Source organism: Lagenorhynchus albirostris, chromosome 20, assembly GCF_949774975.1.
Source record: "Lagenorhynchus albirostris chromosome 20, mLagAlb1.1, whole genome shotgun sequence".
NCBI lineage: Eukaryota > Metazoa > Chordata > Mammalia > Artiodactyla > Delphinidae > Lagenorhynchus > Lagenorhynchus albirostris.
In genome coordinates this window covers 34,994,905-35,012,851 of record NC_083114.1, presented here as the reverse complement: position 1 = coordinate 35,012,851, position 17,947 = coordinate 34,994,905, and the positions used below count along the sequence as shown (strand labels likewise).

Below are 17,947 nucleotides of genomic sequence, written 5' to 3'. Positions count from 1 at the left end.
ACGCTACTTCAAATAAATATTCAGCTGCATTATTCCTCACTGTGGAATTGACATAATGCCTCATCTCTCTTCCGTTGAACACGATTATTGTCTACCATAGGAAGAACACTGCATGGCCCCTGTCCTCAAAAAGCTTATCATATAAGTGGGGAGAGGAAACAATGGTTAGGACTCCTCGCTTTCACTGCCAAGGGTATAGGTTCAATCCCTACTTGGGGAACGAAGATCCCACAGGCCAAAACAAAACAAAACAAAACAAATGCAAGGTTAAATTACATAGAAGTTAAAAACAATAAAAAGGGGACTTTCCAGAAATTCTAAAAAAGCAAAAGGCCATATGCCACCTGGAGATGTAGAGGGCACAGTCCGGGCAATGGCCAATGACTAGCAAGCTGACCCCATGCCAGTCCCCAGCCTCCTAGGCTCAGAAATCATACTCTTCCTCACCAAGAGAGAACTCACGTCTTCCTGTTGTGGCGGTCGCACTTTATCAATATCACAGGATTGATCAAAAATCAGAATGCCAAATTATTACTTGACAATGAGAAATACATCTCTTCTACACACAGGGCATCCGTGTCTACACAATGAGAGAATTACCTTCTGTGGGACAGGCCTCCGTGGCACACTAAAGCACAATCACACAATCGGAGGCTACTTGGTGAGAACAGAATTAGAAAAGGAATCAGCTGAATCGAGAATTTAATGGGAAGGCCTGAGGTAGCTGGATCCGTCCATCTCCTCCACAGGCACAGCCTGGCTAGGGGGCCTGACTCATCAGTTATGCTGCCTAAGGTGCCATCTCTACTCTCGGGCAATGTGAGGATGGGCACTGCCCATGCTGGTCTCTCCTCACCTTTTCTATGCTTTCACTACTGACCAACCCTTCTGCAGATAGACACATTTCTCTTTAGAAGTTAGTACATCATGTCAGGTTTTATTCAAGTCTGCTAGGCCAGGAAGCCATTGGTCCTTACACATCTCTGCTCAGCTCCATGATGTGCTAACCTTGGTGTTTCTCTCTTGGGGGGCTGCCTTTTAAGAAACTGCTTACCACTTTTGTGAGTTCTGAGGGGAGGGGACTGCTTTGCTATGGCCCCTAAGAAATGGTGACAAACCTCACAGGACTAGGATCAGGAGGGCTGCAGTATTCAAGGAAGTCTTTATGAAGAAAGATATCTGAACTTGAGTTGGCTTTTCAGAGATTCATAGGACTTCCACAGGCAAAGCAAAATCAAGGACTTTTAGATGGGCAAAGGCACAGACCAAAGTAGGAATGGGTATGGTGTAACGAGCGTATAGTGAGGAGCCGCTTTGGCTGGAATGGAGGGAGGCCCTTACAAGAGAAAAGGTAAATAAAGTAGGTTGGATTCGGAGGGTAGAATGTAGATTGTCAGCTTATTAAAACCACTCTTTTAATGTTAGCAACTGCCTGTGGGGAAAAGTAATAAACCATTGTGTAACTGAACAAAAGGTAAACAGGCTACCTCCAGGAATAGGCTACTATAAATATGACATACTTTAGGGTAGCCTGCTGCAGGATTTTACTTGCAGTGGTTTAATGGAACCTATCTACACAATTCCTAATACACCGGAGAAGAAAGATGCTAAGTAAACCTAAGGAATTGAAAAGATCCCACTTTTATCGTTTAGGCATGTCCTTTTATCTCTCCCAGGGTGACTAATAGCTCCATGACTTTGGAGATCGTATACCTCTCATCATTTCAGCCAACAAGGAAAGAAATCAAAAGTAGAATGAGAGTGACTGGTGAGTACATCAAATCAGCATAGTGTTTTGAGTTGAAGGAATTTTACTATCACGTCAACTCTGGCCTTCCTATAAACTTAACTTGTCAAAATAGTCCAATGGCTTGTTATCATGGATCCAATTCCATAGAGATTTCCTGGGAGTGGAGTTCCTTTAAAAATCCTGTGGGGACTTGTCTGGTGGCACAGTGATTAAGCATCCGCCTGCCAGCGCAGGGGACACAGGTTCGATCCCTGGTCTGGGAAGGACCCACATGCTGCGGAGGAACTAAGTCCGTGCGCCACAACTCCTGAGCCTACGCGCCAAGAGCCCGTACTCCACAACAAGAGAAGCCACCTCAATGAGAAGCCCGTGCACCGCAATGAAGCCCTAACGCAGCCCCTGCCAAAAAAAAAACCCACAAAAAAAATCTAGGAATATACTTTTCAGTAAAAGAACAAAGTATATGTCAGTCCTCATGACTAAAGAGAAGAATCAAGTAGTAGTAGGTGGAAAGGTGGATTTAATTCTCAGTTTGTGGGTTCTGAATCTGAGTTAATTATTGTCCTTACCTCAATGAGACAGAGAATTATAACCCAAATCGTCACTACTATAGTTACGGACATTGCCAAGATGAGTTTGTTGTTATAGCCATATCCTGGAACTTCCTTTGTGAGCTAAAAAAATAAATAACAATTTTTTAAAAACAAGGAGATAGAAGGGATGAAAACTTACTATTCTTAAACCTATTCTAAACAATAACTAACTATTCTTAAACGACTATAAAACCCAATCCTTTCAGGCTAGTAGCTTCTATAAGAACAAGCCAGATTTAATTATGCTAAAAATGCTAATCATTAGCATTTTCTTCTACAATTTATTTATCTTGTGTTATGCCTTTTCTCGTCTACCCTAGGAAGAGTGGCACACTGTCTAAATGAGCAAAGTGGGAGATCACTGTCTTAGCCCGTTTCATGGCTGAAGATAAGATAGAGACTAGGAGCCCGTGGCATTCCTGCTTGGGCACGTTAATGGCGTGTCCTAAACTGAGTAAAAGTCCAGGTCCCACGTGTCAGGGGTTACCCTCACCTCACTTGACTCCTGCCCTTTCTGCTCACTCTGGGCTTCTGTGCTCTCACTGATATAGTTGTCAGCTTTCCACTGGTCCGTATACCATTCCGCTTTGGACACATTTGCTTCTTGCTGCTTGCTGAGAAGCTTCATCAGGAGGCCTGTTCTAGAGATGAGGTTGGCACAGGCCAGCTGCACATGGGTCTCCGAGCAGTTTGTTTTTAAAGTCTGGATAACATGAGAAATGAGCCTTCGCACGTCATTGTTGGGGATGAGGGACTGTAGCTGCTGGTTTAGCTGAGTTTCAACTTGATCACCCGGGGATGTGAGCCCTGGGAAAGCGAAGCCTGTGGGCTTGGAGGATAATTCAGTGCCCGTGTTGTGGTACTCCCATCGTGTTGCGTTGGTGTGTTGAACAGTTGGCATACTGTTGTCTGCAGCAACAGTAGAATGTGCAGTGGAGACGTTTCTATGGGTGGTGTTTCCAGGGCCGGTTACTCCTGGCAGAGTAGAGTTTCCTGTAGAAATAATTTGTTCAGAAACATTTTGTGCAGTATTGTTTTCTGAAGTAGTGTTTTCTGTAGAAGGGTCTGAAGGAGAAAATAATTCTGGAAAAGGCTTTTCCTGAGAAGTCACTTCTCCTGAAGATGAAACAGCCTCTCGTGGAGGGGAATTTATGAGACTCCTCAGTACAGAGAACGGAGGGCTTGCAAGCATCATTCTAGTGAGTGAACTTTTCTTTCTGAACTTTCGACTCCTTTTGCCTTTGGGTTTTCTTTGGACCCGATGAGACCTAATTTTATGGAAGATGTATTTTTTTCCAGTACGTGAGATTAGTTCAAAGTCCTTAATACTTCTAATTCTAGCCTTCGCATCCTCTAAAACATCAATAGTGTCGGATAAGTCTTTCGATCTGCTTTTAACCTCAGATGAGGATTTTGGAGGGATGGAGGCAGGCGGCCTGCCCTTGAAGTACTGTTTCTGGGAAGAGGAGCCTGCTGCCTTGTGTTCCTTTATGAATGCAGACTCTGCATTGGAGGACTTTCCCACCAGCTTCCTGGGACTCTGCACCATGAGAAGCTGTTTCAGGTTTCTTGGGGATGGCCTCCTGAGCCTTCTTTCTTCAGCAGTGTTCACCTCAGATGGCTGGGCATTCTGTTTCCCGCTGACACTCTCATCTCCCACTGCTTTGAGGTGCATTTTCTGTATGCCCCTTGGGCCCTTGAGGACCCTGTTCACTCTCAGCAGGCTTTCCTCTGTACTCTCAGGGTTTGCTAGGCTGTCTTTCTGTGGTTGGGCAGTTTGTAATTTCTTTTGAAAGATGTAGCGTTTAAACGTGGCACTTGAAATGTTGGAACGCGTACGCGTGGCAGGTTTTTCTTCCTTTTTAACCTCATCAACTTTTTCTTGAGTTTCTGCAGCTAACAAATTTTCCGCAAAATGGAGTTTCCTCAGTTTGTTTTTATTAGTTGAATTCTTGGCTACAGGTTTAACAGAAGGGCTCCTTGTATCGCCTTTCAAAAGGCCCTGCGGCATATCTCCATCTGGTGTATTTGAGAAAAGAAGTTGAATGAATGGTAATAATGTTGATTCCACATCTCCTAGATTTTCCTCTGAGGTATAAGGCTGTATGTGGTTTAGTGTACTGATAATATCACTTTTATTATTAAAGTCCAGCTGCTCATTCATGAAGCCTGACAAGCTGACAGCACTTTTATCTGACGACGCCCTCTCTGACTCAATAGTCAGCTCAGTGGTGTTGTTCTTCTTGCGGGCTTGTAACACCTTCATCAACGATCCTTCTGCATTCTCTATAGATGTTTCTTCATCTGTCAAAAAAGAAGGGACTGTTTTTGATCATTGAACACTGATGGGACAGCTTTTTGTCAGTCCACAGCCAAATAAATTAGGAATCAGTCAAAGTTTGAGTGCCACTGAGGAGAAAAAGAAACCCACACTTAAGCCTATGACTGGCAACAACAAAATGTGAAAAAGATATCTCTTGAAAAAGGGGCTATGTACTCAGAAAATTCTGTAGCGTGAAATATAGTAACTATGTTCAGGATTACTCCACTGGTTCCCAGGGGCCAGTACTGAAGAAAAGGCAAGGCTGGAAGACAAATATTCCCCTACTCAGCTGGACTCTCTGCAGATCTACTGTGACTCCTCACATTCATATACCCCATCCTGTCCTGCCTCAGAGGCAGAGGAGTGTGAGGCTTCCCCTCTCCACCCCCTCAGTGTGCTTGTGTTCTTGCTGCTATCACAGATGACCACGACAGCAACCGCCGCTAACAGGTCGTCATCTGGACATGTCCTTCTCCACCCGCCCACCGAGTCCTTTGCTCAGTCCCTGCTTCCACATATCCCAGCGCCCATAACAGAAGGATCTATACAGAAAAGAACACTATGTCCGCCCTGGCTCTTTGCTAAAATTTGGGCGGGATCTGGGGTATAAGTTAAGAGATTTGCCAGATTATATGCCAATGTGGAATGTTCAACAAATCAATGGAATAATACTTGAGGTCTTCAACTGCAGAAGGGAACAAGCAACTTCTCTCAGCTGGCTACTTTGCTTTCATTTCATTTTACTTCTAATATTTCCAGCTTTACTTGGGGAACTGTCCAAAGCTTCTGACTGTGTGAAGGCAATGTGTACCATTGTGCAGGTGGGCTTCTCTTCCAAAAGGATTAAAAGTAGTTTTGGTGAGGGTCAGAGGAGGAGGGGAGGGTCATGAGAAAGGAGGAGAATGGGCTTGCAGAGAGCCCCAAACTGGGGACAGGAGATCGGGGCACGAGGGTCATAGCACTTAACACCTCTGATCTTGTTTTTTCTCACCTGTAAAAGGAGAGTAAAAATGCCTTTTCTGCCCACATCTGGGGGAGAAGGGAGTAATATAATTAGTAAAAAAAAGTTGTCTGTGGGAGTTCCCTGGTGGTCTGGTGGTTAGGACCCGGCACTTTCCCTGCTGTGGCCCGGGTTCAATCCCTGGTTGGGGAACTAAGATCCCACAAGCTGTGTGGCACGGCCAGAAAAAAAAAACCGTGTTGAAAAATCAGCAATATTGTCTTTATATAAGTAGCAAAGTGTTGTTTGTAGGATGTGCTCTAGATCACTGAAAGAGACTTGTATTCAAGCTACCTGGGCATGAAAGCACATTTTGGAAGTCATCAAGTTAGTGCCAATAAATCTAATATATAGAAAAATAGTTGAACCCCCCTGAGTGTTTTGTGGATAGAAAAGCTTGAGATTCAGAGCAAGCTCAGAGCTAGACAGTCTAAGAATAAACTAGCTCTCCCATCCATTAGAAGGGCTAGGTAGCAGCTTCTGGTTATGGAACCAGAAAATCCCAGGCTCCAAATAGGACATAAAACAGCATCACCTGTACTCTTTATAAAATTGCAGAAACACACAAAATAAACAAAAGTATATTTACTCCTCTCCTATGAGACAAAGAGTGCCTGAGACTTAATGTATATAAATCAGTTTACAAAATGTGATGTGCTATATGAATAAGTTCTTATTTGCAGAGAGCACAGCATAGGATATGTGGTCATTAATGTGAATTCCCTTCCCCCTTCCATTCCTTTCTCTTGTTCCTTTATGTATGCGGATCAGTTACATTACTAAGCTAACAATTTACCTGAGCTATTATTAGCTTAATAATGTAACCAAGAATCTGATTTTTAGCAAGGGGGTGGTCCTTAGAAACTTAGGGATCTGGAACTCTGAATGAATGAATTAAAATAATGCAATTACATCATTAATTTTAAAATTTATCATCCTTGATTAAAAATTAAAAAATTAAATTAAAAATTTATTATTCCACAATTGAGACTCACCACAGCGTGTCATGTCTGTCAGGCATTCACTGTCACAATGCAGCTTGACTGTCTTACAGACAACCTCAATAGTACCTTTAAATTGGCAGAGGCAGCAGGCCATACGGCTAGGTAAGATCCTATAAATGGAAAAATTGGTAATTAAATTTGTGATAAAAGAGTTACTTGAGTAGGTAGAAGGGGGAGTCCAAGGCCACCACAGACCAGTGCAAAAAGGAGTTCTTGGGGCATATAGACTGGAGAACAGGATAGGGGCCGGTTGGCCAATTGCTGCTCTTGACTGTTGTAAATAAATATAGAGGAGGAGAGAGGTGCCCAACAGAAGGATTAGGATGGCAGTAGGTGTGGTATTCCTAGAAAAAAGGGAATAGGGATTAGAATTGGGTGACATTGATCTGTAATTTGATTCAGAAGTATCTCCTTCCAACCCCAAAGCCTCACTTTGGGTTGAGAGTACACAGGAAGAAGGCAGACTTCTAAGAAGAGTCTGAATAAGGCCGCACCTTCTGGAGTCCCTTTCTCAGGTCCTATTTGTCAGTAGTAATGTATTAGAAATTATTCTCGTAATAAAAAAGCATCATTTGGTTAAACAATAACATAGATCACATTGGCCAAATCTAGACAAAAGGAACATTCCAAAGAATAACATGATCATTATAATAAGGTATAACATAGTTAATTTAAAAAAAAGCACATGAGCTCATAATGATACTCCAAATGAAAAGTGGGGGAGCTCTTCTTTATAGAATCATGTCAGCTAATAAATGCAAAAGGAATGATAGATTAGGAAAGTGTCATTTTGCAACTATCAATGTAATAATCGATTCAGACAAGGATTATCATTGATGCACAGTTGGGTGAAGAGTTGTTTGAAAGTAGGATCTCCACTGATCCCAAAGTATGGGACCTCATATTATTTATCAATTACCAAGGGGAAAAATAACTTCACAATGGAGAGATATGGAAGATACCCCCTTAATCAAGGGATCAGCCTTAGCACTGGGCCACCTGAAGTGATGAAGTATGAAGAATACATCCCCTATATAGTATTCTTCCCCAAAACGTTTACTTTGAATCAAATGAGGAAACAGACAAATCCAGATTGTGGGGCAATTTACAAGACAACTGGCTTAGACTCTTCAAAAATGCCAATGTCATAAAAGACCAAAAAAAAAATAGTAGGGAAATATTCTAGATTAAAGGAAACAAAGATATGACATGCAATGACTAATCTTTAATTGGACCCTGTATCAAAATAAAACAGACTTAAAGAATGTTATTGGCTACTGGCCAAGATGAAGTAACAAGGAGCAAATTAACCTCCCACCTGAAACAATGAAAGCATCAGGCAGAACATATGAAACAACAGTTTTCAAGAAACTGGACCTCAGGCAATACAGTTCAGTGATCCCCAGGAGATGGAAAATGAATGAAGTGATACCTATAATAGCCCTAACTTACTTCTCTGAGAGAGTTTCCAGGTCATGGTACAGGGAAGAGAAGTCCAGGCCGAGACTGAGGAAATGGAGCTGAGGGTCTGGGAAAACCAAGGTAACTAGAGTTCACAAAGCAGAGTATGAGAGAGAAAAGAAGTGCACAGACAAAGAACTCTGGGGATATGCAGAGGGATCTCTTGAGAATTCAACACAGTATTGGTCAGTACATTTGTGTGAGGAATTACTTGATGCCAGGAAAAGAACCACATGAAAGCATTAATAATAAGAATAACTGGTTATCACACAGGGTTGTAGGAATAGTACCTGTTCCTACAAGTCAGACTGGAAAACCTCATGATACTCAGAAAGGACTTGTCTCAGTAGTTGCAAATAATGAGCTCCAGACTAAAGGCTACTTGGACTCCTACCCAACGAATCTTAACAGCTAGACGTAAAAGAATAAAATTGTTTTGAGTAACTTAATTTCACACAAAACAAAGCCCAAGCCTTTTACAGGAATATAAATATATATAGCACACAATAAAGTAAACTCACATCTGTTATCATATGAAAAATTGCCAAGCATGCAAAGAAGTAGGAAAATATGACCCATACTGAGGAGAAAAGGCAACCAATCAAAACTAACCCATAATCTACACAGATGTTAGAATTGGTAGAAAAGAACATTTAAAAAGGTATTACACATGAGGCTCTCCTGAGCCTGTGCATCCGGAGTCTGTGGTCTGCCACGAGAAAGGCCACAACAGTGAGCAGCCTGCGTACCACACACACACACACACAAGTTATTATACATGAAGAAAAGTTATTATAACTGTATTTCAGTTGTTAAGAAACCCAGACACTGAACTGAAACACTGAAAATGTTAAGTAGAGGCACGGAAAATGTAAAACAGACCCAAATTGAGCTTCTAGAGATTAAAAACAATGTCTAAATGAAAAAGACATTGAATGAGGTTAATGACAGATTAGACACTGCAGAAGAAAGGGTCAGTGAACATTAAGGCATAGTAATAGAAACTATTCAAAATGAAACAAAACGTGTAACAAAGCAAAACAACAACACAAATGAATAGAGCATCAGCAAATTGTGCAACAACTTCAAGTGGTCTAATACATGTGTACTTAGAGTCCATGAAGGAGAGGAGAAATACAAACATTTGAAGAAATAATACCCAAAATTTTTCTACATTGGTAAACACTATAAACACACAAAGTGGGCTTCCCTGGTGGCGCAGTGGTTGAGAGTCTGCCTGCCGATGCAGGGGACATGGGTTCGTGCCCCGGTCCGGGAAGATCCCACATGTCACGGAGCGGCTGGGCCCATGAGCCATGGCCGCTGGGTCTGCACGTCCGGAGCCTGTGCTCCGCAACGGGAAAGGCCGCAGCGGTGAGAGGCCCGGGTACCGCAAAAAAAAAAAAAAAAAAAACCACACAAAGTCAAGAAGATCAATGAACTTTAAGCATAAGAAACATGGACAAAACTACACCAAGGCACAAAAAATAATCAAATTGCTCAAAACCAGCAATAAAGAGAAAAATTTAAAAGCAGCCAGAGGAAAAAACTATACACTACATACAGAGGAACAAAGATAAAAATGACAGCAGAATTCTTGTTGGAAACAATGTAAACAAGAACTCAGAGGAATAACATCTTTAAAGTAGTGAATTGAATTCTATCAAACTAGAATTCTATACCCACATCTGTCAAAACAAAAGCAAAATAAAGACTATCTCAGACATACAAAAGCTGAAAGAATTCATTACTAGTAGACTTTCACTATAAGAAATGTTAAAAGAAGTATTTTTAAGCAGAAGGAAAATGACACCAGATTGGAATATGGATCTACACAAAAGATTAACAATATTGGAATTGGGACTTCCCTGGTGGTTCAGTGGTTAAGAATCTGCCTGCCAACGCAGGGGACATGGGTTCAATCCCTGGTCAGGGAAGATCCCACATGCTGCAGAACAACTAAGCCTGTACACCACAACTACTGAGCCTGCACTCTAGAGCCTGTGTGCCACAACTACTGACGCCCACGCACCTAGAGACTGTGCTCTGCAACAAGAGAAGCCATCCAATGAGAAGCTGGTGCACCACAACGAAGGGTAGCCCCTGCTCGCCGCAACTAAAGAAAGCCCAGGCAAAGCAAAAAAGACCCAACGCAGCAAAAAAATAACTTAAAAAAATACTTAAAAAAATTTTTAAAGGATTTTAGTCAATCAATATATGTCTCTGACCACAATGGAATTAAATTAGAAATTAAAAATGCTGAAAAAGCTCCAAATATTTGGAAACTAAACACACTTCTGAGTAACTTTGTGGTCAAAGAAGAAATCAAAAGGGAAATCAAAAACTATTTTGAACTCACTGAAACTGAAAACATATTATGTCAACATGTGGGATATTGCTAATGCTGTACTCAGCTTCCTCAACTTCCGCCTTAAACTGGAAAAACGAGAGCAAATTAATCACAGAGTAAGAGAAGAAAGAACATAATAAAAATCAAAGTAGAAATAAATAAACTGCAAAATAGAAAAGTACTATAGATATTAAAAGGATAATAAGAGAATATTATAGAATACTTTATACCAATAAATTCAAGATGAAATGGACAAATTCCTTGAAAGACATGCACTACTAAAGTTTATTCAAGAGTAAAGATATTAAAGAAATTGGATGTGCAGTTTAAAACCTTCCAACAAAGAAAGCTTCAAGTCCAGGTGGCTTAACTGATAAATTCTACCGAACATTTAAGGAATAAAATAATGCCAATTCTACACAAACTCTACCAGAAAGTTGAAGAGAAGGGAATACTTCCCAACTTATTTATAAGGCCAACTTTCACTATACCAAGATTAGACAATGACATTACAAGAAAACTATAGACCAATATCTCTCATGAACTCAGAGGCAAAAATTCTTAACAAAATTTTAGCATATCAAATCCAATAATATATAAAAAGATGATACATCATGACCAAGTGGGGTTTATCTCAAGAATGAAAGGTTGCTTTAATATTTGAAAATCAACTTACCCAACTCAGTACACTAAAAAAGAAAAATCAGGACATCTCTGGTGGGGCAGTGGTTAAGAATCCACCTGCCGGTGCAGGGGACATGGGTTTGAACCCTGGTCTGGGAAGATCCCACATGCCATGGAGCAACTAAGCCTGTGCACCACAGCTACTGAGCCTGCGCTCTAGAGCCCGTGACCCACAACTACTGAGCCCATGTGCCACAACTAGTGAAGCCCGTGCACCTAGAGCCCGTGCTCTGCAACAAGAGAAGCCACCGCAATGAGAAGCCTGCATACTGCAACGAAGAGTAGTCCCTGCTCGCCACAACTAGAGAAAGCCTGCATGCAGCAAAGAAGACCCAATGCAGCCAAAAATAAGTAAACAAATTAAGAAAAGAAAAGAAGGGAAAAATCACATAGTCATTGCAATAGATGCAGGAAAAGAATGAAAGAATCTAACATCCATTCCAGATTAAAGAAAAGAACAGCCCTCATTAGACTAGGAAAGGAAGGAGACTTCCTCAACTTGATAAATGACTTCTACAAAACACCTAACATCATATTTAATGGTGAAGGACAAAGTACTTTCTCTCTAGGATCAGGACAAAGGCAAGGATGTCTGCTCTCATTACTTCTATTTGACATTGCACTGAAGGTTCTAGCCAGTGCAATAGGGCAACAAAAAGAAAAGAGATATTCAGAATGGAAAGGAAGGAGTAAATCTATCTTTATTTCAGATAACATGATTATGTAGAAAACCTGATAGAATCTACAAAAATACTACTGGAACTAACAAATGAGTTTATCAAGTTTGCAGGGTACACGATCAACATAAAAAAAGATTAATTTATATCAACAAACAATCAGAGATCAAAGTTTTAAAATACTATGTATAATAGAATCAAACATATAAAATATTTAGAATAAATCTGACGAAAGATGTAAAAGACTTGCACACTGAAAACTGTAAAATGTTGCTGGGGGAAATTAAGGAAGACCTAAATAAATGGAGAGATATAATGTATTCCTGGATCAGAAGATTCAATATTGTTGAGACATCAATTCTCCCCAAATCGATTTATAGATCAAAATCCCAGTAGGCTTTTCTATAGAAATTGACAAGCTAATTCTAAAATTCATATGGAAATAAAATTTAGAATAACTAAAACAACTTTGAAAAAGAACAAAGTTGAAGAACTAACAGTAACTGATTTCAAGGCTTATGACCTTGACCTTGAGTTAGGCAAGATTTCTTAGATACAACACCAAAAGCATAATCCATAAAAGAATAAAATAGATAAATTAGACACCATCAAAATTAAGAATTTCTGCCCTGCAAAAGACACTCCTGAGAGAACGAAAAGATGAGTCACAGAATGGGAGAAAATACTTAGCAACTTACATATTGGATAAAGGACTAATTTCCAGAATATACAAAGAACTCTCAAAACTTGAGAAAAATATAGATAAAAGATTCAAAGATATACAGATGGAAAATAAGCATATGAAAAGATGTTTGACATGATTAATCATTAGGGATGCTATAGTGAGATACAACTACACACCTATTAAACTATGTAAAATTAAAAATACTGAGCATAGCAAATGTTGGCCACAACGTGAAGAAAATGCAGCTCTCATACACTGCTGGTAGAGATGTAAAATGATCAAACCACTATGGAAAATAGGTATTCTTTAAAAACTTAAACATGCACTTACCAATGATCCAACCACTCTACTTGCAGGTATTTACCCAAGAGAAATGGAAGTATACATCTATACAAAGACTTGTACACAAATATTCATAGCAACTTTATCTGTAATAGACAAAGACTGAAACAACCCAAATGTCCATCAATGGTGAATAGATAAATGGTGGTACATCCATATAATGGAATACTATTCAGCAATAAACAGAAATGGATTACTGATATATACAACAATATGGATGAAGATTAAAATAATCATGCTGAGTTAGAAGCCAGTTAGAAAAAAGTATGCCCTGTACGATTCCATTTCCATAAAATTCTAGAAAATGCAGACAGAAAGCAGATCAATGGTTGCATGGCAACTGGGAAGGGCAAAGAACCATGGGAAGGAAGAATTACAAAGAGACATTAAGAAACTTTCTGAGGTGATGGACATTTTGATTTTGGTGATGTCTTCATGGTGTGTATGTATGTGTGTGTGTGAACACAGATTATTGTATGCCAATTATACCTCAAAAAGCTGTTAAAAGAAATGATATTATATGAGAGAGCCAATTGGGGAAATTTGAATAGCAAATCTTTATTAAGTAATATTATTGTGTAGGAATTTAATTTATTTAGTACTGTGTGTTAACAGTATTGTCATTACATAGGGAAATACTTTTTAATATCCAGAGAGGAGGGCATCTAGCTGACAAGAGAGGGATCGCAAGTGTGGCAGATTCTGTGGGAGGCTGAGGAAGATGAGGCTAGAGCAGTGACCAATGTGTGACGGCGTGGTGAAGACAGTCATTTGTCAGCTGACCTGACAAAGACGGTTGGAACAGACTGCTAAATGCAGGGCCCTTTCCGCATACTAATGTCATGCAATCCCCTCACCTAGCCTTGGCATAACAGACGGTTTCTATTAGCTTCCCATATTGTAAGGGGGATGGCACAATTTAAGGTGCAGTAAGTTGTGTAATAAACTGTCGCAATAGGGTCCTACAGAAATAGTTTTTTAAACTGCAAAAAAAAAAAAATTAAACTTGACCCTTTCCTCACAACATATATGAAAATTAACACAAAATGAATCATAGACCTAAATGTAACTATACAACTTCTGGAAGAAAACATAGGAGAAAATCTTTGTCATTATGGGTTAGACAATGGGGTCTCAGAGAAAGATTTCTTAGATAAGACACAAAAAAGTACAAACCATCTAAGAAAAATTGCTAAGGGACTTCCCTGGCGGTTAAGACCCCGAGTTCCCAATGCAGGGGGCCTGGGTTTGATCCCTGGCCGGGGAACTAGATCCCACATGCATGCCGCAACTAAGAGTTCACATGCCACAACTAAGAAGCCCATGAGCCACAACTAAGGAGCCCATCTGCCGCAACTAAGACCCAGCACAAACAAATAAATTAAATAAATATGAAAAAAAAGAAAAATTGCTAAATTAGATTTCTTCAAAAACTTAACACTTCTAGTCTTCAGAGACACTTTAATATAATGAAGATAAGTCACAATCTGGGAGAAGATATTTACTAAACACATATTTGAGAGAAAGGACTTTTTCCATTGCTTTTTATATAAAGCACTCCTGAATCTCAATAACAATATCCAATTAAAAATGGATTTGAACAGACACTTCATTTTAAAATATATTTGCACATGAATAGACACTCAACATCATCAGCTATTACAGAAACGCAAAATGTGGCAAAAACCATGAGATGCAACTACACACCTACTAGAAAGGCTAAATTTTTTTTTTTTTAATATAAGAATCAGGTGAAGATGTGGAGCAACCGCAACACTCACAGACTGCCCGTGGGGAAGCAAACTGGCACAGGCACTTTAGAAAACGGTCGAGCAGTTTCTTAAAAAGTTAAATACGCACTTAGCATATGATGAAGCAATCCCACCCTTAGGGATTTTACCCCAAAGAAATGAAAACATATGCTCGCACAAAACATATGTTCAGACACACATGTGACTGTTTTCAGAGGCTTTGTTCATAATAGCCAAAAAACGAGAAAAAACTCAAATGTTCATCGAACGATGAATGCGTAAACAAACTGTGTATCCACTCAACTAGAATACTGCTCAGCAATAAAAAGGAATGAACTACTGACAGGTGCAACAAAACAGGTGAATCTCCAAAGAGACTGGCTCAGTGAAAGAAGCCAAAAACAAAAAGCTGCATACCACATGATTGCATTTATAAAATAGTCTGGAAAAGGCAACATTATACGGACAAAAATCAGATCGGTGGTTGCCAGGGACTGGTAGTGGGAGGAGGATGGATTGACTACAGAGGGACACGAGGGGGCTTCTGGGAGTGCAGACGTTTTCTTTACCTCAGATGTGGTGGTGGCTACAGAACTATACGTTTGTCAAAACACATCACACTGTGTATTTAAACACAGTGAATTTGGTTAAATGAAAATTATACATAAATAAACCTGACTTAAGAAAACAGTAAACCTAAAAAAACAATTGAGTGAAAATAAATGTAAGGAAAATCAACTTACAGTTTTTCCAATTCAAGGGTCATCATGAGGATGCTTTCAACTGTTGTAAGTGACACTTGTGTTGTTCCCATGTCTCTGAAGGAGAAGCCCAAACATGCGTGATAGAAAACCCAAAGACAAAAGTTCTAAACTTAAAAAGATACTTAACATGTGATTACTTCAATGCTGGCTTCTTACTTGCCATGGGTGATAATCCAAAACAGCTCTTATTGAAGAAATTTAAATTTGCATCATCAAATTAATGACCTTGGTGCTGAACAGTACAATCATTTTCTATTATCCTAACTTCTCATTTTCAATTGCATCTACCTCTTTTGATCACTCTTTAAAAAAAATAATGTACCCCTTATTCCTTTTTTCTTTCTGGGATAAATAATATTCCTACATGCATCTACATGTTCCATATCTATATGTGTTCTTCAACACTGTTTTCATACTCTGGGGGCTGTCTTATCCATATATATTTTTTCTTAATCCTTTTCTTTGCCAATAACTCTTATTTTCAATAACCCAGTTAAAATCTAAATTATGACTTTTTAGCCAAAGTACTCAATCTTTGACGAAAGAAAGAAGGAGCAGAAATTATCTCATGAGCCATGAAACTGTTACAATACTTACAAATACTTTAATGCTGGCAATTTAAAAAGATGAGAATCTTCAACTGTTGTCAAAGGATTACGATTGAGAATTCTGAAAAATGGAATGGAATTAAAATTATCTGCATTTTCAATTACTTCCATGAAAGCTTATATTCATTTTTTTGGGTATGGAACTTGAAGGTTAAAAAAAAAATCATTTTCTGTCTTTACCTATAAATCACCCTTAGAACCTGTAAAACACTCTTTCACTGGGAACTACCCAGGTCTCTAGATGATAAAGTGGAGAAGAGAAACAAGCAAACAAACAATAAAATAGAAAAAAAGTGGCTAGCAAAGAAAAAATATGCCAAAGAACTTTTTAGGTTAAAAACCCTTGAAGTGACTATGCTGGTAGGAAGCCCTTGCTCTGTAAAAAAGTACTATTTCTAGTGTCTTCCATAATTCAAGGTGTTTTTCTTTCATCTCTACAAATTTTTTAAAATTTCATGATTTAAACTACCCAGCTAAAGACAAAAATAGGGCTAATTCCTTGGTTCTGGAGCCAAAGAAGAAGAGATAAATCCAAGAGGAACTGGTGAAAGCCATACTCCCATCACATAGTCCCGTGTGTATTCTTGTATCATAGCCTTTGTTACTGTGTATGCAATCAGCTGTTTACTTGTCACTCTCCTAGATTGTCAGCAACTTGAGAGCAGAGGCCACACTTTATTGTCATTATTATTCTTGTGACTGACATAGTGCCTAATATTTACTAGGTATTTAATAAATGTTTGCTGAATAAATAAATAACATTTTGTTTATATATCAATAAAATAAACAAATTAATTTTGGGGAACAAAATTTTATTCCAAAATCCTGGAATAGATTTTCTTCTTAGTTTTTTTCTTTCTTTCTTTTTTTTTTTCCTTAGTTCTTTAAAACAAATAAGGGGGGAAAAAAAACCAAAAGAAACAGGAAGAAAGAAAAGAATATCTGACTTTAGGTTAACTCTACTCAAGAATTATTAGCGTATTTTTGCAGAATATTATAAAGATAATTATCAAAACTAGTATCTTTTGGGTTGCCAGGCATCTGTGATCAGCATTTAACATTTAATCCTCACAGTAACCTTATGTGATATATATATTACACCATTGTACAAATGAGGAAACTGAGGCACAGAGAAGTTACATAACTTGTCGTAAGTCATCAAGCTAGTAAGAAGCCGAGCTAGAATTTGAACTTAGTTCTGACTCTAAAGGCTGTGTTTAACCTGAATGAAAAGAAAAGGGGGGGGGGTGTTAAAACATCTGTTACTTTAACCTTAATTTGCAGAGCACTAAATATAGAAATACCTTTTCAAACTTCATCTACCCATCTGGGAAAGCCTCTATGAGAATTATATGTTCTCTTTTTATTTATTTATTTATTTCTCTTTTTATTTATTTTTTCCTTAATCATCTCTCACAATAAATATTTAATTAGCATATGGACATTGAGACTTTATAGATTTTTTTTTAAATTGCAGGAAACTCAGTAAAAATGTTGGAGGAAGGACATCTGAAAATTCATCCCTCCATAGAAGCAAAAATAACAACAAAACTGGCAAAAATGGTCAGAATCAACTTCTGAACTCTGGAAATTTAACCAACATGCTGGCAGCCAATTGGGGAGCAATTTATTCAAGGAAAACAAATTAATTTCTGTAAGAAAAATGAGATCTGTGTTGCTTTAACTTGTCCTTGAACTTTGCTCTCCATGCCAGTGGTAGCCTTGAGAAACAGCCCACATCCCTGGTACCAGAAGGAGCAGCATGGACTGGGAGGTCCTTCAAAGCCTCATTCCCAAAGAACTGTCATTGTTTTACATGTCTGGTGGTCCCCTGGGAGACCTCACTTGAAAGGCTTGCCTTTGACCTGACTGAGAGCTGTCTAGTGAGAAAAGCCTCTGCTCAGGTAGCATTTCTGGAAAACATTTTCAAGCAAATATTTTAACATGGCGGTTGC

At 39.0% G+C, this 17,947-nt stretch overlaps 1 protein-coding gene across 1 annotated transcript in view; it reads right to left on the bottom strand.

The window, feature by feature from the left end:
* The window catches only part of LOC132511902 (leucine-rich repeat-containing protein 37B-like), a 50,314-nt gene that overhangs the window by 11,253 nt on the left and 21,114 nt on the right, over positions 1 to 17,947 (bottom strand). The window contains exons 7-11 of the mRNA XM_060135719.1: positions 15,982 to 16,053; positions 15,364 to 15,438; positions 6,662 to 6,780; positions 2,837 to 4,647; positions 2,320 to 2,424 (exon numbers count right to left, since the gene is read on the bottom strand). Of these exons, the coding sequence (XP_059991702.1) occupies positions 2,320 to 2,424; positions 2,837 to 4,647; positions 6,662 to 6,780; positions 15,364 to 15,438; positions 15,982 to 16,053 (2,182 nt within the window). The remainder of the gene's footprint in view (positions 1 to 2,319; positions 2,425 to 2,836; positions 4,648 to 6,661; positions 6,781 to 15,363; positions 15,439 to 15,981; positions 16,054 to 17,947) is intronic.